Here is a 22,838-nt window from a genome sequence, read left to right as displayed (position 1 = left end):
ACACAAGGAAAACCACCTCTAACTAAGATATTCTGAAATATAAATTTTAGCGATGGATCAGTCCTTCTCCTCTAGTAGTAAAGTCATGACCTGCCATTCATTCTCTTTTTTAGTCTGCAGAATATGGAGTAATTGGAAAGGAATAAGCTTTTTTTTTAAACTGTAGTTGGTTTTACAATGTTGTGTTACTTTCTGCTGTCAGCACAGTGAATCAGTTGCACACATATCCACTCTTTCTTAGACTCTTTCCCCACACAGGTCACTACATAGTATTGAATAGGGTCCCCTGTGCTTATAAAGTAGGTCCTTATTGTTTATCTATTTTAAGAATCAAACTTTAAGTTCTACACATGCTCTTTCTTCTTCATTGCCCTAATACTTTCTTCTTTACTAGTCTCAGATACCCATCTGATTTCTTTCATCCTTCTCCTTCCATCTCAGAGAAATGTTCTATATAAACATTAGAAGACCAAAAGAGAAATTTCCATTAACGAAAAAAGGAAAGAAAAACAATGGTAGAAGAAACAAAGTTTGCAGTATTATCTTCATCAGAAATGACCTGCTCAAATTTGAGATTTGTCATCATCACTTTTGCCTTATTTAAACTATTAGGTTGAACCACATGAAACTGGCAATATTGTTGGACTTTTTTACTTACAAAACAGTAATTTCATATGTAATTCAATGTATACTACTACAAAAACAAACATGTCATTGATTGAATTAAAATTTTCTCATTCCTTGAGATGAACAAAAGGAAAAAATACAGTAACTTGTAAGATGAGAACTCAAAAAGTAACATACACATTTACTATGAAAAAGTATGAGAATGTGTAAAAGTCAAACATGAAGCATATTATAGAAAATCTTAGAGAATCACTACCAAATCTAACACCCTACTAAGGTCCTTTTATTTTTTTCATTACCTTTTTTTAAATTTAAAAAGTAATATAATGTTCACAGTTACAATTTCAAAACAGATAAAGAAGCATAAGCAAAAAGTGAAAGCCTTTCCTCCTCCTAATCTTACTTCCTAAGGTAGCCAGTTTAGTATTTTTAAATAAAGATAAAATAAGTTTGAGTCTATAAACTATTTTTAACATAAAAACGGGATTACACTGTACATACTGTTCTGCAAATTTCTCTTTCACTTGACTTATATCACTGATACTGTTAGATCTGACAGTCAGGTTGCTTTATCACCTGATATCTTTGATTGTGGCTCTCTTCATGGGATCCACCTGCAGCATATGTTTCAAAAGGCTAATCACAGAAGGATTTAAATACTGAGGGGTATAAAAGATCCCATCACATATCTTCTTAAAAAGAGTTGGCACATGATCATCATCAAATGGAAGGGTTCCACATAATAAAGCGTAGAGGATAACCCCACTGCTCCATATATCCACCTCTGGACCAGCATACAATCTGCAACAGGAAATACCAACTGGGTTAAACAAGCATTAGTAACTTAAGAGTCAATTAATTAATCATGCATTTTAAATACAGATACTTCATAAAGAATTCTTAGTCTGAATATGGTTTCTATAAGTCACTGCTATGTACTACACATAGAGATTCTACACTAATTCTATCAGTATCATCTTGGAAAACAAAAATTAAGAATTTTTTTAAAGTTACAGACTATAGCTAAAACTCTCTCCTTACTACCTTACAATTGTCCTCATGATATCCAACCAATAGGGCCAAACTTTGAACAAACATATCATTACTGAATTTAAAACCACTGTTTTTTGGTTACAGATTAAGTGATCTTTCCTCAACTGGGAATGTTCTGTAGTGATAGACTATAAACCCACTCTCCCCAATAACCTAAGACCTTATACCAAGGTAAAAGGCGCCTGAAGCTGTGGAATGAAGCCCAGCTAACTGATTTGCAGAGAACTTTAAACTCTTATTTGCATTGTACTGTAGCCTGCTGACTTAACTGTCATCGTTATTTAGTTGCTAAGTCGTATCCAACTCTTTTGCGACCCAATGGACTGTAGCCCGTCAGGCTCCTCTGTCCATGGAATTCCCCAGGCAAGAATACTGGACTGGGTTACCATTTCCTTCTCCAAGGGATCTTCTTGACCCAAAGTTCGAACTCAGGTCTCCTGCGTAGCAGGTGGATTCTTTACCACTGAGCCATCAGAATGAAGCCCTACTGACAACTAGCTGCAGACTAACTAGATAACCCATTCAAAGTCTGGCTTCAGGGAAAGGGTTTCTTTAAACTGGTCAAATAAATTGTTGAACTGACTAATAAATACTGTTTTGAAAGTAAAGGTTTCCATACATCTAGACCACACAGGAAGACCTTATCCAAACTGGGAAAACAGACTTCAGTAATGGTCCATTATATATATGCACAATTAATATATCTTTTTGTTTAGTTAATGAACAATGCCCCCAAAATCCAGGTCCTGAATTGTCTTCTTCCCCAAATAATTTACACAGCCCACATGAAATAATTTTAATATTCACCTGCTAATATAAAAAGATAAAGATGAACCTTGATAAATCTAAAATTAGATATTTTTGCCTTACTCATATCCATGCCTTAACACAAACATAATTTCTCTGCGTAGGCTAGCTAGCTTATGAAAATAGAAAGAAAATACTACAACATTTCTACATTCTAAATCAGGATGTAAGACATTCAAACAAAGAAATAAGGTTTGAATGAAAAGTTATTAAAAGTTAATGATAAAAACTAGTAAACAAACTTTAGCTTCTCTGTTTTCTATTTCAGTAGTATAATGAAGAACAATTCCTCTTCAAAAAAGTAAATTTTACTGTTACATAAACTATTCAAAAAGCTGCCTTATACTAAGATCTTCATGTTCTCAATGCTGGCAGTTAGTATAAATAAACTGAGACTAGAATTCTTATTTTAGCCTCTAGAAGATTTAAAGAATGACAATTAAAAATAAATGAAATCTGAAGTTTTTATCAATACTTCAGTCCAATTCCCCAAAATACCTTATCATAAAAGCTAAAGCTAATTTGAAAAATTAAAGCTACACATTACACTTTTAATTCTTCATCTAAGCAAATAGTAAACCATTTCTTACTACTAGATATTTCTGTATTATTCAAGTTTTTAATGTCTCACTTTTAAACTTGCTAGTTTTTAAGCCTTCAATTTCTTCCACCAGGGGAAAAAAATGAAAGTACTCTCATTTAACTAATATTATATTAACTTACAAACCAATATCCTCCTCTATAAATGGAGTTCTTAATCCTTACTCACTTATAATGTTTTATTCTTAGAACACTTTTTGGATGACAAAAGAATAAGCTTTAAATTTCTTTCACCAGAATTGAGTACTATACTACAGACTAACGAAGTCTAGAAGAAAAACATGATCACATATACACTGGGCAGGGAGGAGGTGTCAGACACTACCTTCCTGAAATTACTTCTGGTGCAGCATAGTTGGGTGAGCCACAACTTGTTCTTAAAAATTCACCATCTGACATCATGTTTGAAAGACCTGGAAATGCACAAAATTCACCGCTCAAGATTTCCCAAGGACAAAAATAAAAACAAAATTCCATTAAACAATAAAACTGAGCTTGCATTAAAGTGATAAATCATCATTTTGTTCTTTCTTTCAACAGAATCCTACATCCTTTGTTGTTTCCAAATAGTCTGCCTTTATGCCATAAAACCTGTAATCTGTTTCAACAGTTAAAGTTAGTGCAAGGTCAGGAGTTCAGTGAGTACATATTAAGCTATTAATTATTTTGCTTATTAGAATAAACTGGGCAAGTTTAAGATTCACAGACTTAGAGAACAAACTTACATTTGCCAGGTGAGGAAGAACAGGGGGTAGAGATAGGGAGTTTGAGATCGACATGTATGCTCTTGCTATATTTAAAAGGGATAACCAACGATCCTACTGTAGCACAGGGAACGCTGCTCACTGTCATGTGGCAGCCTGGATGAGAAGGGAGTTTGGGGTAGAATGGGTACATGTATATGTATGGCTGAGTCCCTTTGCTGTCCACTTGAAACTATCACAACATTGTCAACTGGCTATACTCTAATATAAAATAAAAAGCTTAAAAAAAAAAACTGGGCATGTTTTATTAATAAAGAAATTACTAGGGAAAAAATGTAGACTGGAATTAAAATTCAGAATTTCTATTAACCCCTGATCTGATTCTTAAAAAAAAAAAAATATATATATATATATATATATATAAATATATATAATTTTTAATATCCAAGTTTCTTCATAGTTCTAGTACAAAATTAAAAAACTCAGGAATTCCCTGGCAGTCCAGTGTTTAGGACTCAGTGCTTTCACTGCTATGGCTCAGGTTCAATTCCTGGTCAGGGAACTAAGATCCTGCAAATCACAGTTCAGTTCAGTACAGTCGCTCAGTCGTGTCCAACTATTTGCGATCCCAACTGCAGCACACCAGGCCTCCCTGTCCATCACCAGTCCCCAGAGTTTACACCCAAACTCATGTCCATTGAGTCGGTGATGCCATCTAACCATCTCATCCTCTGTCATCCCCTTTTCTTCCTGCCTTCAATCTTTCCCAACATCAGGGTCTTTTCAAATGAGTCAGTTCTTCGTATCAGGTGGCCAAAATCCTGGCGCTTCAGCTTCAACATCAGTCTTTCCAATGAACACCCAGGACTGATTTCCTTTAGGATAACTTGGGTGGATCTCCTTGCAGTCCAAGGGACTCTCAAGAGTCTTCTCCAACACCACAGTTCAAAAGCATCAATTCTTCTGCACTCAGCTTTCTTTATAGTCCAACTCTCACATCCATACATGACTACTGGAAAAACCATAACCTTGACTAGACAGACCTTTGTTGACAAAGTAATGTTTCTGCTTTTTAATATGCTGTCTAGGTTGGTCATAACTTTCCTTCCAAGGAGTAAGCGTCTTTTAATTTCATGGCTGCAATCACCATCTGCAGTGATTTTGGAAATCACAGGTGCAGCCAAAAAAAGAAAAATAGGAAAAGAAAACTCTGCTTCTTCAAAAATACAGTGAATAAAAATAATAACAACTAAAGAATAAGGAAGTCAAATAACTTAGTCAGTTATTTAAAAAAAAATCTCAGTAGCTCAGAGGTGTTGGGAACTATTTAGTGAATCTCTAAAATAGATCATATATACAAAACTGAAGAAAATAAAATTTATAAGCATCTCCTCTGATCTGAACTGAAACTAAGCAAGAGAGCTGCAGAGATTCATTTTTATCTTAGGTTTAATAATGTCAATGGCAATTTATATAGGAAAACTAATTACATTCTCCTCAAGCTGAAATTATGCTTTTCTATCATTTAAAATACTTTACTTTCATTTTTTAAAAATAATTTTCTTCACATGGTTTGCCTTCTGGCTTTCAAAGTCCGAGTAACTTCAGCCCAGTTTCTTCCTCTTGCTCCATAGTTGATCAGAAGAACACATGGAAATAGGTTGCTAACTTCTCCTTCACAAATAATGGTCTCTTTTCAGATGATGTTGCTAATGCTGCCAATTTAAATTGTCTGCCTAATGTAATAAAAGTCAATTTTAAAGACATAAAGATATGAAAAGAGAATTCCTTATTTTTACTCCTTTTCGTATGCTCCTATACTAATAGTGAGGATATACTACTTTGGGATATTCAGTTGATTATATACAAGTTACCTGAAGAAACCTACTGATATTTGTTAAACATAATGAACATATGAAACTATAAAAATCTCCTTACCAAAATCAGCTATCTTTGCATTCATGTGTGCATCAAGCAGGACGTTTTCAGGTTTCAAATCTCTGTGGACCACCATATGCCTGTGACAGTAATCCACACCAGAAAGGATTTGTTGAAACAGTCGTCGACTTTCTTTTTCATCCAGCTAAGAAAAAGTAGAGAGGCAACTTAAAGGTGTGTCTTTCAAAAGAAAGTAGTCTATCTATAATTCTCTAGCCTATAAAACTGTGAAAATGCAAGAATCTTCCAAATGAACCTCACTCATGAGATGCTTTTCAAATGGGGAGATGGTATAGGCAGCACAAAACAGAAATGCTAGGAGAATCTTAGAACTCAAATCAGTAACTCAATTTTCTAATATTATCACTCTCATGACTATACTCTGTAATAGCTTGTTCTCATCTAAATATCATGTGCTATTTCGAATAATTTCAATTTTTACTTGAAACTAGGCATGTTTTCTCCTATTAATTACAAATACTTTTTGATTCTTTTAGCAAATATTTATTGAATACCTTCAATGTGCCATGCACTGTTTTAGACACTCGTGATATAGCAGTGATTAAAAAGAGGCCCTAATCTAGTTAAAGAATAGACACATAAATAAAAAGAAAGAGTGTTCAGAAGAAAAACAACGCACGACAACGGCACAGAGAATTACATTGGGGTGGAGAATACTGGTTTGAACCATGTGAGAAAGCAACATTTAAGCATTGTTAATGAATTAGCAAGCAACCATGTTATCCTATCTTCTGAAATAAAAGGTGTTTTAATTTAAAAAAAAGAAAAACCCTAATTCATTTGTTTTATAAAATATAGTGAAAGTGAAGGCCACTCAGTGTCTGACTCTTTGCGACCCCATGGACTATATATAGTCCATGGAATTCTCCAGGCCAGAATAGTGGAGTGGATAGCTCTTCCCTTCTCTAGGACATCCTCCCAACCCAGGGATCAAACCCAGGTCTCCTGCATTGCAGGCGGATTCTCTACCAGCTGAGCCACGAGGGAAGCCTTTATAAAATATAACAGCATTTATCTTTACTCCGCTTACTGAAAAAATTATATCTTATGCTGTACCACATTTTAAAAAATATTTTTTAAAACTTCTCTTTCCATTTATCTATATCTTCTTATTTTATGATTTTCTTCCATAAGTGAAAACCATTACTTGGATATGGCTGCTCCCAAGAAGTCATATTTAATAAACAAGCTATTAATCCTCTAGGCAAAGGACTCTAACATGCAATTCTTTAACAAGGTCACAAATTAGCATTCTAAAACTAGGTTCCTACACCTTAAATGGTAATAGATAATCTGGAAGATGAACCAGTAAATTCTTTTGAAAGCAAAACCAAAACTATCAAAGAGATAAGAGATACCCTTCCTCAAGAGCAGGTAATAATGATTAGCAATCTAGTTTACTTCTAGAAGAAATATAGGTTCATTTTCTAATACGACTTCATATATAAATATACTAAATAAAAAGAACAATGTGTTCTAAATGTGAAAGAAAATTAACTGAGAAAACAAAATACAAGAGGTAAAACAACTAGTTAGGCTACAAAAATGAAAGTTATATTCAATACTATATTAATAATAAATACAGTACAAAGGATCAAGGAGGGGAAGTCTATAAAGAAAGACTAGAAAAGTCAAAGCATATTTCCATTTAAACATGGAAGATGGAACGTCACTAAGATGACAGCAAAGAAAGACAAAAGAGCAAGAGAAGGCAGGGCAGTAACTGAGGGGAGTCAGTAAGTGAGAGGGTAGATGACCAGTGATAAAGACTTGGCTAACCACAGCAAGCGGAAACCTAAGCCTTTAGGGGTGGAGCTCAATGATAAACCCATCCGCACACAGACTTCTTGAAGGGCTTAGATATTGGAAGTGTTGGGAATTTCTGATGGTAGAAGTGAGAAATGGACTGAAAACAGGACAGCTGATTGAAGAGAGAAGTTTTAAGCTCACCACCCTTACTGGGGAATAAGAGCCATGATTTACTCTTTAGTAAGGCTAAACCAGCCCTGTTCCTCAAGGACACTAGAGCGGGAATGAGGCACCACATGGAGAACACAGGGCTTAAATGAAAGTCAGCATAGTAACCAGTGAGCCTTGTGGGCCTTTCCCCATTTAGCTCGCAGAGCACTGGCAGCTAAGCTCACACCCTCAAGGAAACTGGAAGGTTTCTTCTGGAGCAACTATCTGAGCAAGGAAAAAATATTGTTTATTATTGACATTTGGTGTTCCCTAGTAAAACAGATAAGTTCCTACCCATTCAACTGATGGGAAGGTCCATCAATTAATAAATTCCACCCTCCTGACCTTGGCATTTAGAATTTCACTTTCAAATATGAGTGGACAACCCACAATCCCCAGATATCTAAGCAAGGGTCATGCACAAAAGACAAAGACCAATAAAATGAACAGAAAAAACCAGGGCGTGCAGAAGGTACAGAAGCAATGAAGGAAAGAAAAGAAAAAAATTTTTAAAGAAATTGGCATTCTCAAACAGATGTTTATTATCTCTGTGGAACAAAAAAATAGGCTATTTAAAGAAAGACGACTTCACAAACAAGAAAGAAATAAAAAATGACAGCTTGAATTTTAGTATACAATGGGTAAAATTGAGCACAATTCCCATACTGTAAAGCAAAATGATCAGGACATGAAAAATGGAAAAGATAAGAAGCAAGACACCAATTCAACTTGTGTCTTTTTCCATTTTTTTAGGCAGAATATTGGTGCCAGGGTCGGTGGAAGAAGCAGAGGGTGAAAAGACAAGTAGAATACCTGAAATTGAAATGAATCATGTTAAGAAATGGTAAGATCAAAATTAACTTGGTTAATGATTTTGATTTTGATGAAAGTGAACAGATATGCTACGCAGAACAAATGAATGAATGATATAAAGAACTTTAGATTGGGAGGGAAAACAATTGGCTTCTCAGTGCTTGATGAGGCTCCTCCAGAAGAGGTTTTTGCATACCACATACTCTGGGTATGAGAAAAAGTACGGCAGGGGCAATGTTCTGTTTTTGTATCTGTAACTTAAGATACTGTTCAAAATGTCTTCTAAAGTTCCTTCCAACTCTAAATTCTTTAAGTCTAATTCCCACCTCCTTCATGGAGCCTGTTCTTACTATTCCAGGTACATCAGATTTCTGAAACCAAAACATGAATGTAATTTAAATGTAACTAGGGTTGACTAGCAAGGCCCAGATTTCTAAGTATCAAATAATATGTTTTTTAAGGATTAAATACATACTTTAAGATATATATTACAAGTACTCGTATGCCCCAGAAGCCAAGTCTGAAGATCATGAGTTCTAGGGTCTCAATCTAATCCTATCACAATAAATCAAGTGACCTTGAGCAAAAAAAAAAAATCCATGAGTCTCAGTTTCCATATCTGTGTAAGTAGGCTAAGGATATAATCTTTAAGATCCTTCCTAGCTCTAACAAGTCTGTGATTCTAGGCAAATATGTGACTAAGGGGACTGGTTATTAAATAGAACTCTTAACAGAACTGCTTTCTAATATTCTGATGCTTGTAAAGGATAAGGGGAGTTATAAAATATATACAGGATGAAATCAGAACTGCTTACCCTTCCATTTTTACAGATATAATCAAATAGCTCTCCTCCTGAGACATATTCCATCACCATGAAAATATCAGATGGTGTACTGATGACCTGGTACCTGGTGAGAGAAAACATTACCTACCAGCATTAAAACATGTACATTCATTCATTCAGTAAAGATCTACTAAGCACCTATAATACACCAGGCACTGTGCCAGAAGCTGGGAAAACTGCAGTGAACAAAATAGATTCTCTACTCTCACGGAGTTTATTTTCCAGGAGCCAGGAAACAGACACTAAATAAAAAAGCAATATCTCAGGTGGTGGAACATGCTATGAAGAGAAATAAAGCAAACTAAGGGAAATATTTCATACAGGGTGTCCAAGGAAGGCCTCTCTGATAAAGTAACATGTAACAGAGCCTAATGCACATCAGGGAATAAACTATGCCAATACCAAGAAGGTGAACCAGGCAGAGGGAACAGCAAGTGCAAAGGCCCGCAGGAGGAAGCCTGCCTGGCGTGTTTGAGCAATGGTAGGAAGGCTGGAGCTGAGCGAGCCGGGAGAGAGAAAACAGGATGTGGGGTCAAAGAGGCAACTGGTACCAGAGGACACAGAACCTTACAAAGCCGTGATGAGGCAGTGGCTTTTATTCTCTGGCAGAGAGACAGCTAATGAAGGTTTTAAGCAAAGCAGTCATGTGGCCTGGCCGATTAAAAGGGTAATAACTTTGATTGATGGCAGCAATGTGAAGAACTGATGGGGCAGTAGGGTAGAAGTAGGTGGCTACTGCAGTAGTGCATTAAAGAAATGAAGGGGGCCCACACCGGGGTGATGACAATGAAGCAACTGGAATCAGATCCTAGATATATTTTTGCAGGAAGAGATGGAATGGAGGTTGGGAAGTGAGAGAAATAGTAAAGTTAAGGATAGTTCGTAAGTTTCTGCCCTGAGGAACCAGATTATCAACTGAGATGTTTAAAACCGTGGAAGACCAGGTATGGGAGGGTAACAGAGAGCTCAGGTTTACCCATATCGAGTTTCGCATGCCTCGTGCACACCCAAATGGAAATGTAAAATAGGCAGCGGGCATAGAGTCTGAAACCCAGGGAATGGGTTTCAAAGCAGGAGATGTATACTTAAGGGCTGTCAGCACGAAGATGGTATTTAAAACCACGGCACTTCAACAAATGAGAAGAGGTGAGGGTGAAACAAACTTTCAATCAGCCAGTTCAATACAAAAGCCTAAACAGTTTTAATTTATAATCTGCATAATAAAGCCAAGCAGTAAATAAGTTATCTGTAGACCCTAAAACTGGCAACTGTAAAACAACAGTAGTACTACTGCCTTTTGAAATTTGGATTTCTAAAATTCTATTGATTATTTGTTTTGTCAGATAGAACCAGTGTACAGGAGTGGGGGAGACTTTCTACTGTATTGTCTCTAGGGAGGCTAACTAATGTCACGTGGAAATTTGGAGGTCAGGCATTTTTGTTTTGCAAATCATTGTTGGTTCTATAGCAATAGGAGGGCACTGAAAGTCATCTAGCAAAAGGACATCAGCTCAGAAAATAAGAAATATAACAGCTGATAAACACAAGGGCAAAATGTGGACTCAGGCTTAAGTGACCATGAATGGGGTTAGATAAATACATGAACAGGAAGAACTTCTAAAACTCTCAGGAATAAACTGAAGAAATGTCACTCATCTTTCTCACTTGTCGGATTAAGCAGGTTAACAAAAATGATGAAAAAATGATATGACTATACTTAATATAATCAGATCTTACAGTTTAATTATATGAGGATGCCTGAAAAGCTTGAGGTTCTGAATTTCTCTGCGGATTTTTCCTACTACATCAAGGCTTCGAATCTTCTGCCGATTCAGTATCTTCACAGCAACTTTATGCCCAGTCAATTCATGTTTGCCAACTGTAGGAGAAATGATTTTAACAAATTAGTGCCAGGTTTGGTTAGTAACATATTTAGAACTATTCTAAGAGTAGAAATCTTAGCATTCTCCAAAAATACTTAAGCAAATCCAAGTTCCTTTCAATTCTGCCTGATTTACCCCTGAATGTTTAAGAGTGATTAAGTATGGGCTTCCCTCGTGGCTCAGATGGTAAAGAATCTGCCCACAATGCAGGAGACTCAGGTTCAGTCCCTGGGTTGGGAAGATCCCCTGGAGAAAAGAATGGCTACCCACTCCAGTATTCTTGCCTGGATAAGTCCATGATCAGAGGAGTTTGGCAGATTAGAGTCCATGGGGTTGCAAAGAGTCAGACATGACTGAGTGACTAATACTTTCACTTTCAAGTGGGAAGACACATAAGAAACTAGTAACTGTGGTTTCTTCCAGAAAGGAAAGTTGGAAGGCTAAGGCAGAGAGAAAGAAAGCAACTTCTTTATTGTTCTCTACTTTAAATTCTCTTACTTTTCGTTTTTTAATCTGGCATACATACAAATTGAGCTTTTCTCTTTTGATGTGCAATTCTATGGATTTTAACACATGTGGAAATTGGTGTCATCACTGTTATAATCAGATACAAAACAGTTTCCTCATTCCAAAAACCTCCCTCATGTTAGACATGCTTTCTCTATAAGCCCTTGAACCTTTTAAATTTTGGTTCATAAGCATGTAGTTTCTATTTTTAAAAATAAGAAAAAAATTCTAGTGAATTCTTTCAATTTTGAATGTTATACCCAGATAATCAATGGTTGTAACAGAATTTAGACATTTTTTTTTAATAGTGGCAAAGTCTTTTCTAAGGATCTAGTGGAGAATTAATATTCCAACAAAATCAAGAAGTAAACCAAGATGGTATTCAGTAAAGAAGGGATCCAATATAGGAGAAAAAGAAGACAACTCCCAGTAATTTAATGAAGCAAAGTCCTAAGCAACAGCTATGTGGAAAGCTCTCTAATTACTAAACTTTGACTTGAACAAGTTAAATTATTTCAACTTTGTATTCAAAATAACAATACTACATACTCCATAGGGTGACATGAAGTAGGGCTTGTAAAGCACTTTCCATCATGCCCAGCAGAGTAATTTCTTTATGAAGAAACGATGACTATTACTATTTACGGTTATTTATCTTCCATTGCTCCCAAATGTCTCCCCATTCCTAGTTAATCAGTCCTAAAGTTTCTGATTAATCCTATATAGCTGATTTTATCTCAGCTTTTTGATTTGTCCCTTTTATACAGTTAGATTCAGTACCCTGCCTTTGTCCAGGTCCACAATAAATACTAAACAATAGCTTCCCTGGTGGCTCAGACATCTGCCTGCAATGCAGGAGAATGGGGTTTGATCCCTGGGTGGGATCAGGAAGATCCCCAGGAGAAGGGAATCACTACCCACTCTAGTATTCTTGCCTGGAGAATTCCACGGACAGAGGAACCTGGCAGGCTACAGTCCATGGGGTCACAAAGTCGGACACAATTGAGCAACTAACACTTTCACCTTTTTTTCAAATCGCTGTAATTTCTATGCACCTGGCTTCTATCCCCATAAGCTTCAATCTCACTAACCTGCTCCATCCTCCCCTCCCATCAACACCAGAGATTCCTAGCTTCCAAAGTTCAACCCATTTCCTGACTTTGGTTAATTTTCAACATGATATTGCTAGATGTATATAAACATAGCACCAAGTCCTTGACAGGAGATTTCACTTACTACCCAAAAACTATAGAAACACTTATCCAGTCACAGAAGAGCACAGAGGTAAAAACAGGTTTATCTGACTTAAATTGAAATCAGATTTTTTAAATGATTACTATTTTTTAAAAATATAAATCTAGTTGATTTATAATACATAACATATTTAAGGTATACAACTCACTAGTTAATATTCATGACATACCCACTTCATACCCAAACATACTGCCTCTAACTCTCCCAAGCCTGGAAGACTAGCATTATTAGCAACACTTTACAAGTAACTGAGGTATAGGAAGATGAAATAACTTGCCCAAGATGAAATAACTTGTCCAAAGTTACATAGCTAGTGACTGACAACACAAAAATAGGAACCCATGTCTGTCTCAAAAACTGCCCTTTTTCCAAAAATGGTAAGTAAAATGTGATTATTTTTTTAAAAGATAATCTTCAAAAGACTATTACATATATAATAATACTAAATAAATATCCTTTTAATAAAATACAAATAGAAGTTGAACATGTAAGTGGAACCCTTGATTCACACTCTTATAATTTTGAAAAAAATAAAAGATTGAATTCTGCAAACTAATAAGACTTACTCTAAAACTTCATTCATTTACTTAAGAAACAGTTATTGACTACCTGCACCCACTATGTGCCAGGCACTTGCTACTATGACCTTTCCCCTGTATGAGAAAATAAATCCACTCTAATAGGCTTCCCAGGTAGCTCAGAAGTAAAAAAAAAAAAATCTGTCTGCTAATGCAGGAGACGCCAGTTCAATCCCTGGGTCAGAAAGATCCCCTGAAGTAGAAAACTGACAACCCGCTCCAGTATTCTTGCCTGGAAAATTCCTTGGCCAGAGGAGCCTGACAGGATACAGTCCAAGGGGTCACAAAGAATTGGACATGACTGAGCTACTAAGAATACATGCACCTGCAATAAAAACCTGCTTCTTATCAATTTCAGTGTTTTATAACAAGATACCAAAAAAGACTTTTTATTCAATCTATTAAATCTGTTTAAAAGTTACTCAAAAAACTACAACTGATCCTTGAACAACTCGCGTTTGAACTGCAAGACTCCACTAATACTAGAATTTTTTTCAGCAGATAAACATTTAGTCCCCTTATCCCCAGATGTAGAACCCGAGGGTATGGAGGGCCCACTCTAGTATGTCACTTAATAAGAGGGACTTGAGCATCCGGGCATTTTGGTATCCTCGGGGGCTCCTAGAAACAACCCCTCACGTATTCTGAGGGGTGACTGCATCATAAGACAGCAATGAAGAGCATAAAACGAAAAGCACATAGAGAATTCCCCGGCGATCCAGCTGTTAGGACTCAGGGCTTTCACTGCTGGGCCCGGGTTTGATCTCTGGTCGGGGAACTAAGATCCTGCACGCAATGCACTTCAGCCAAATAAATAAATAAATAAATAAAAGCACATCAAATATAATGCAAGTGTACTGGGTTGAAGAGTATCCCCTCTTCCCCACAAATTCACATTCACCATCATCACAGAATGGGATCTTATTTGAAACCAGGGTTTTGGGGGATACAGTTAGTTAAGGATCTCAGGATAAAATCATCCTGGATTTAGGGTGGGCTCTGTATCTCATGACTGGCGTCCCTATAAGAAAAGGAGAGAACACGGGCACGCACACACAGAGGTGACCGGGTGAAGACAGGCAGAGCCTGGAGTTTCGCTCCTACAAGCCAAGGAACACCAGGAGTCACCACAGGCTGGAAGAGGAAGAAACAGACTCTCCCCTAAAGCCGGCGGAGGGAGGGAGTGCGAGTCTACTAAACCCTTGCTTTCGGGACTTCTGCCTCCAGAACTCCAAAGTGACTTGTTGTTTTAAGTCGCCCAGCTCTGTGGCACTGTTCCTGCAGCCCTAAGGAACTGACAGGTTTATGACGTGTGCTCTGCTGTTTAGTCACTCAGCCGTGTCCGACTCTTTACAACCCCATGGGCTGTAGCCCACCAGGCTCCTCTGTCCATGGGGACTCTCTAGGCAAGAACACTGGAGTGGGTTGCCATTTCCTCCTCTAAGGGATCTTCTCACCCCAGGAATCAAACCCGCATTCCCTGAGTCTCCTGCATTTCAGGCAGATTCTCTACCACTGAGCCACATGGGAAGCCCTAAGTTTATGAGTCACATCAAAACCAACAAGTGAACAAAAGTAATCTTTTTTGAAAACAGATTTTTCTGAACTGTACTACACGTGTCCAAGCATTCTTAAATGGAACACATGACGACAGGGAACCACAGGGACATCCATGGGGGTTACTCCTCTGGACAGCACTTCTTGCTCCCAGGCTATTCTGTGCCAGCTCCTAGGGCTTTCTGCTTTTTGAAGTTGTGTTTTTCATCCATCACGGTCTATCAGGAGTCAATTCACAGCCTCTTCTCCAATGTTCTAATTTCAGGAATTCTAATTTTCAATGGGCTATAAAACTAAGATTATTAGAATAAATTTTCTAAAGTATGCTTTACAAAACACTAGGACTGGAGACTCTTCATGGGAAAAGATTTCACAATCAAGTGGTCTCAGAAAGGACGTCTCCTCTCCTTTTTAGAAATTTACTATGCATATTAACACAGTAATACCAATAAAGCCCTACTGGAAAGAAACCCATCAAATGTTTAATCTGGTATTTCCCAGTCTTAACTGGATACAGGTTTTTTCCTCCAAGGCTTGAAAACGATGTCCCAACATTGAGAAAGAGAAAAGTGAAAAAGTTGGCTTAAAGCTCAACATTCAGAAAACTAAGATCATAGCATCTGGTCCCATCACTTCATGGCAAATAGATGGGGAAATAGTAGAAACAAGTGGCTGACTTTATTTTTTAGGGCTCCAAAACCACTGCAGATGATGACTGCAGCAGCCATGAAATAAAAAGACACTTACTCCTTGAAAGGAAAGTTATGACCAACCTAGACAGCATATTAAAAAGCATAGACATTACTTTGTCAATAAAGGTCTATCTAGTCAAGGCTATGGTTTTTCCAGTAGTCATGTATGGATGTGAGAGTTGGACTATAAGGAAAGCTGAGCGCTGAAGAATTGATGCTTTTGAGGTGGTGTTGGAGAAGACTCTTGAGAGTCCCTTGGACTGCAAGGAGATCCAACCAGTCCATCCTAAAGGAGATCAGTCCTGGGTGTTCACTGGAAGGACTGATGCTGAAGCTCAAACTCCAATACTTTGGCCATCTGATGCGAAGAGCTCACACATTGGAAAAGACCCTGATGCTGAGAAAGATTGAGGGTAGGAGGAGAAGGGGACAACAGAGGATGAGATGGTTGGATGGCATCACTGACTCAATGGACATGAGTCTGGGTAAATTCCGGGAGTTGGTGATGGACAGAGAGGCCTGGCATGCTGCAGTCCATGGGGTCTGCCTCATATTACCTGCATCATAGGTTTATTGTGAGGCTCAAATGTGATCTTGTGCTTCCTAAGCTATAATAAAATAACTATATTTTCAAAAGTATTATGCTACTGAAATTCTAATACTGAAATATGTTGGCAGTGGGTTCAAGGCAGATATCATATGATGGCTGGAAGATTAGCAAGATTTTGCTGGGAAGAAAAAGGGAAAAAAATATTATTTATTATAGCTTAGGAAACACAAGATCACATTTGAGCCTCACAATAAACCTATCATGCAGGTAATATGAGGCTCTGAGAGATTAACTCATTGAAGTAAAGTTATTAAGTGATCAAGACAGAACAGGTCTTCTAGTTAGAAGAATTCCAAGTCTGGGACCTATCCACTGTACACCACCATCAGAATGCACTGTGAAGGGAAAGTAGCCTTGACAACAATATCAAAATCTGAACTGTTTCCTCAAAACTAGGCTAAAGATTCTCCAGTGACTAAACTCAGTTGCAGCCAAATTAACTGCTGCTCCGTAAGTCAATCAGTACAGTACATGGACTTTGTTAGGGATATGCACTTCTGAAATATTTCTCCCTTAGTCTGAAGCTCAAAACTTTTCTCTTCAGATGTCACTGTTTTACAGTAATAACAAGATGTGGCTTTTGGGTGAAATGGAAGACAGGTATTTCTGCCATGGAAGACCTGAGTCACTCACAGCAAAGGTTAACACAATTAACAATATCTCCCTCACAACAACAGCAACAGATGAGTCAACTAAACATTAGCTAAGAACCTGTTACTGCTTTCTAAAAGGAACTCTGTCTAACTGTGGAGCTCTGTAACACATGCTCTTCTAATCAGATACGTAATCCTGAAGTAAAGTAAGATCATACTTTGAAAGAGTTTTAAACACTGATAAAGAGTTGCCACAAAGATAGAAATGTTTACTAAAGATATTCTAATCACCCAATCATTTCATTCTCACTCTAAAATTGAAAAAAACAAAACAAAAACACCTCACTGCTAAAAGTATCAGGGAAATAACTTAATTCTGGCTGAAGAGGGATGAATTTTAAAAGCTACAGGTAGAAATTTGAAAAAGGTACTTTTTCTTAACAAAACATTTCAGGCATCCCAAAAGGCAAAGCAAATACCCATGTTCCACCCAGTAGCCGCTTAAGCAATAAAACATTACAGATGCAACTGAAGCCCAGTCTGACTCCTCCCAGATTCCTTCCTCCTTTCGTTCTCCCTAGAAGTTACACTGTATCTTGAATGTGGTTTGTCTTTCCCACATATATGATGAATCCATAAATGATATAGTAACAATTTTTTTTCATGTTTATTTTCACAACATTAATATAAACTTAATTTTATATATTTTTTTGAATTCACAATGCATGATTCAAAAATACAAAAAGATATACAGTGACATGTCCTCCTACAACCTAGTTCCCCTCCCCTGAACATGTGTAATCTTCAGTTTCTACTGCAACGCAGTTTCATGTGTATCTTTAAAGAAACACTGTATACAGATGCACACAGTTACATTTAAGATACTTCAATTTGCCCCTGCTATTTATACACAAATGGTAGGTATGCTATACACTTTGTTTATTATCCCTTTATTTTTTTTTCTCTTAAAAATACACCTTGGAAATTGTTCCCTATCTTATATAAAGTCTTGCTTTTTTTTTTTTTTTCCTTAATGTTTGCAAGGTATATACCACTGTATGGGTAAACCATAATTTAACTACTGTCCTACGTACTAGCAAGGTTACTTCCAATCTTTTGTATTGACAAACAATATGGCAATGAATAACTCATTATTCCATATACCTATAGGATAAATTCCTAGAAGTTGAATTGCCAGGTTAACTTTATAAATATTGTCACACTCTATAGAGGTGGTACCGATCTGTATTCCTGTCAGCAATGTATGAATGTTTTTTCATGTTTTTAAACTTTATATGAATAACATGACTGGACATATTCTTCAACTTCTGTTTTTGTGGCCTAAACTTATATACTTGAGATTCACCCATGTTGATATATATAGCTCTAATTCATACCTAGACTTCTTTACTTAAAACTTCTTATGTGATTCAAAGAGAACAGTCACCTATTTACCTAAACTTTCAGTTTCATGTATAAAATACTCATCAACTTAATAAACAGATTATATATATAAAAACTCATTTGGCAAAGATTACCCACCCTACTGAAGAAGTATCTTCTCTTAGAAAATGAGGAAAAACTGCCACTTATATTTACTGCAATAATAACTCTATTCATCCATGCTTTTATAAATGTTCTTCCTGGGAGGAGAGGGGAGTAGACCCACAAGGGAGTGGAGACCAACCCCTTGACAATCAAGGGGTCAGAAAAAAGGTATCTTGGAAACAATAAGATAATTCAAGCATAATTCCAAACTAACCCTAATTGTCTAAAGTTTCCCCTCAAAATGTTCCCATTAAATTACCAAAGGATTTTTTAAACCTTAACAAGAAACAAAATAATGCCTATGAATCTGCAGTCCTCCCCATCAACTCAATAAGTTTTCTATAAGATAGAATATCATATTGGGAATGATATGATATCACATCTTCTATTAGACTCTTTTCTATGTTAAATTTACCGGTGTGTATGACTAAAAAGCTGTATCTCCTCCAAACTGCATCCTTTGAAATATGTGGCTAATCATATAATTTGTAAGAATTCTGGTCAAATTCTTGGCTACCCTAAGTTAACATGTCACCACCATCGTGGCTATTTCTGCGTGCTCACCAAGCATCTAGGTCCCCCTTTTTTTCTTCCAAAAAAACCGGTTTCTGTGCAGGTGTCCTCCCTATCCCCCTGTACTATTCAAGTACTTCAGAAGATGCCCTCCCACACATACATCCGAGAGGGGGCGCTCTTCCTTCAAGGGTAATGCCATCTGCCCTATAGGAACACAAGCCTAAGCCAATTAGCACATAATAACCCTGGCCAGACGGACTGACTGAGTCAGTGACTCCTGAGGGCGATGCTGGGGCTTCCTCGCCCTGGACACAGAACCACAGAAAAGACGTTCTTGGCTAGGCTGTGTTAAATTTTCTATTATTTGGGGGCAGGAAGCATTTCAACTGTTTAACAACTTTTAAAAGACTGTGATTGCTTCCATGTCCTGGCTATTATAAACAGTGCTGCGATGAACATTGGGGTGCAACCTAGATGCCCATCAGCAGATGAATGGATAAGGAAGCTGTGGTACATATACACCATGGAATATTACTCAGCCATTAAAAAGAATTCATTTGAACCAGTCCTAATGAGATGGATGAAGCTGGAGCCCATTATACAGAGTGAAGTAAGCCAGAAAGATAAAGAACATTACAGCATACTAACACATATATATGGAATTTAGAAAGATGGTAACGATAACCCTATATGCAAAACAGAAAAAGAGACACAGAAATACAGAACAGACTTTTTAACTTTGTGGGAGAATGTGAGGGTGGGATATTTCAAAAGAACAGGATGTATACTATCTATGGTGAAACAGATCACCAGCCCAGGTGGGATGCATGAGACAAGTGCTCCGGCCTGGTGCACTGGGAAGACCCAGAGGAATCGGGTGGAGAGGGAGGTGGGAGGGGGGATCGGGATTGGGAATACATGTAAATCCATGGCTGATTCATATCAATGTATGACAAAACCCACTGGAAAAAAAAAATAATAATAATAAAAAATAAATAAAAAAATAAAAGACTGTGATTGAAGACTGACCACCATCAGTTAATGTATTTATGAACAAAGGAACCCGATCCATGAAACCTATGATCCTCTAACACTGGCCTTTCTATATTTGGAGAGATGGTTGACTCTGACAGCGGGTGTTATTTCAAGAGAGGCAGGTGTGGAGGAGGGAAGGTTAAGGAATAGAAGTCACTGGAGGGATTCCTGTCACTGCCACGTCACATATCAAACCCAGACAATGAGGAATATCCTCTGGCTTTCCTATCTACCATCTACCGTTCCAAAAGCCACCTAGCAAATAAGAACGTTGAGACCTGACTCTACTCAGGTCTGAATTAGGAGAACAATGAGCATGCTAATCCAAGCAGAACCCTGGGTGGAGTGAAGGCATCAAAGCTGTCATTACGATCTGGGGGGCGATGGTGAATATTTCAGTATTTATAAACTGAAAGCAGTCTGTAATGGCTAACAAGTAAAGAAACAACATCGTCAAAAAGAAGTAACTTCAAAAGCACAGAAACATCTTACTGGCCCCCAAAACACCCACCCTAATAGCTGTAATTACCCTATTCTGGCATTTGCTTCTTACTTTCTTACATTGTTGGCCTTGCTGATTTTCTTAAGAAGGTTTAGGCAGTTGCTTCCCTGTGGGCTATACAGCAATTTTCCAGTTCTATGACTCAGAAAGAGCAAGAGAAGGAAGGGCTCTCCTCTTCCATCCCTAGATAAAATCAGAAAATGTTTATTTAGCTCTGATAGAGCAAGGCTCAGTTAGTTAATTCACTGTACTTTCACAAACTATTTTCACAAACTTTCACAAACTATTTTCTCTTTCAAATATTGACCAAGAGCTTATTATATGCAAGTCACAGGCTATTCTTTATTCAAAGCCAATACATAATAATTTTTATCAGTTCCATACTTCCTTCCTCTACATTCCTAATAGCAGAGTCATCTATTTCAAAGAAAAAAATGTTTATGCCTCACAAAATTTGCAATTAAACTCTTTGTGCCAGAATTGGTGACTTGAAGGGCAAGTTTGTTATTTCCAAAATACTGTACTGAAACACAACAGAAAGCGATTCCACTTTTCTTTAAAAAAGAAAAAATTTCAAATGAACATTATTCATTAAAATATAAATATCTTGTGAAAATGAACGGAAGCGAATTGCATCAATGAAGAAACACTATCCGGAGGAAAAATCTGCCTACCGGGTTTGGTAATTAAGAAACACCGAGGACACGGGGTGTGCATTCAGACCATAAACCATAGATCGCAAATACATATAGGACCAATTTATAATCATTAACCGCTCCGAAAAATATCAGTGATCCTTTCAGACGAGACGGCCTTTTTTTTTTTTTAAATAAATTCTGTAAACTACCTCCAAAGCAACCTTACTTCGGGGGGGGGGGGGGGGGGGGGGACGGACACATTTCACACCTGTCAGCCAGCTAGGGCAAGTAAGGCAACAGTCTCCTAAAGAGGACGGAAATACGGACAGTGACGGCCAGGGAGGCGATGGGCTGGCCCTGATCCGAGGGACCACAGCCGGGTAGAATAGGAGGCCGCCTCTCTCGGGTTCCCGGCCGAGACCCCGGCTCCCGCGCCCAGCAAAGGGAGCACTCAGCGCTGCCCGCGACTGTCGGGCCTGGGAAAGTTAGCGCCTCCGCATCCCCGCCCCTCGCACGGACTAGCCCCTCCGGCCGCCGCACCGTCGCCATGGCGACCAGTCCCCACCTCACCCCCACCCGCCGTGGGCAGGGGACGGGGGGCTCCGCCGCACTCCCGCGGCGGCCTCGGGTTCTGCTCGCGCCAGAGCAGGACAGGGGCTGCGGAGCCCGGGAGACCAGGAACGCAGGGGGCGGGGGAGGATGAAGAGGTGCGAAAGGCGGAAATCTCCTGGATCCTGGGCGGGGAGCCGAGCCTTGCCCGGGGGTCCTCACCCTTCACTTTGCCGAAGGTCCCGACCCCCAGCGTGTCCCCCAGGATGTAGTGACCGATCTTCACCCGCCCGTCGTGTTTCTGCTTCTCGGCTGTCGCCATCTTTCTCCAGGAACTGAGTCTGCGCATGGCGCCGCGGGAGGGGGCGGAGGGGGCGGGCAGGGCCGCGCCGGGGGCGGGCGGGGAGGGGGTGGGGACGCGGGAGGGGAGCCGCGCCGCCGAGCCGCCGCCCTGCACCGCCCGCCGGGTCCCAGCCGCCGGCCGTCGGGCGCAGACGCTCCCCCTGGCGGGACTGGCGGGGGTCGCTGGGAGGGCCACCGGTACCCCTCTCCTCGCTCTGCATCCGCGTGGCATGGGGCGCCCGCCCACCTGCACGCGGGAGGGGGTTTCCTGGATTGCCGAGGACGGCCGGAGCCCCTCGGCTCCTTTCCTCTGGCGAAGTCTCCGCAGACAGTAGGCTCCCCTAGTTATTACTCCGGACTCGTGGGGACCGCTCTCCCGACTCCAAGAGGGAAGATGGGCTTGCTTGGGTAAGGCAGATAATGTGGCTTGTTACTAGTACAGCGTGAATTTAAATATGGCTGGAGACACCACCTTGCCAGTATTTTCTAACCTTTTCATTTTTCCGCTTCGGATGGGAATCTAGCTAGACGCCCCTGGGAGTTGTCACTTGCATCTTTGATGAAGTTTCCGCTTTCTCCACCCCACCCCCTACACGCGCTGCTCTTTTTTGAGCCAGAAAGCTGCTATGGAGCACCTCGACAGCTCCTGTAGCGCTGTCGGTCTTTC

General features: G+C 38.9%; 1 protein-coding gene across 4 annotated transcripts in view; it reads right to left on the bottom strand.

Annotated features, from left to right (window-relative positions):
* The window catches only part of PRKAA1 (protein kinase AMP-activated catalytic subunit alpha 1), a 28,126-nt gene extending 5,764 nt beyond the window's left edge, over positions 1–22,362 (bottom strand). Inside the window, exons 1-7 of one of the 4 annotated variants that reach the window (XM_043887689.1) lie at positions 22,052–22,161; positions 20,694–20,825; positions 11,105–11,246; positions 9,338–9,431; positions 5,730–5,874; positions 3,413–3,500; positions 1,204–1,428 (exon numbers count right to left, since the gene is read on the bottom strand). In XM_043887689.1, the coding sequence (XP_043743624.1) occupies positions 1,204–1,428; positions 3,413–3,500; positions 5,730–5,874; positions 9,338–9,397 (518 nt within the window). In that variant the 5' untranslated portion in view covers positions 9,398–9,431; positions 11,105–11,246; positions 20,694–20,825; positions 22,052–22,161. Of the gene's footprint in view, positions 1–1,203; positions 1,429–3,412; positions 3,501–5,729; positions 5,875–9,337; positions 9,432–11,104; positions 11,247–20,693; positions 20,826–22,051 lie in introns of all 4 variants that reach the window. The other 3 variants (XM_043887688.1, XM_043887687.1, XM_043887690.1) reach the window with 3 other exon arrangements.
* Positions 22,363–22,838: the final 476 nt, after the last annotated feature.

Source organism: Cervus elaphus, chromosome 25 (genome assembly GCF_910594005.1).
Source record: "Cervus elaphus chromosome 25, mCerEla1.1, whole genome shotgun sequence".
Classification (NCBI taxonomy): domain Eukaryota; kingdom Metazoa; phylum Chordata; class Mammalia; order Artiodactyla; family Cervidae; genus Cervus; species Cervus elaphus.
This window is presented reverse-complemented; position numbering and strand designations above follow the sequence as displayed.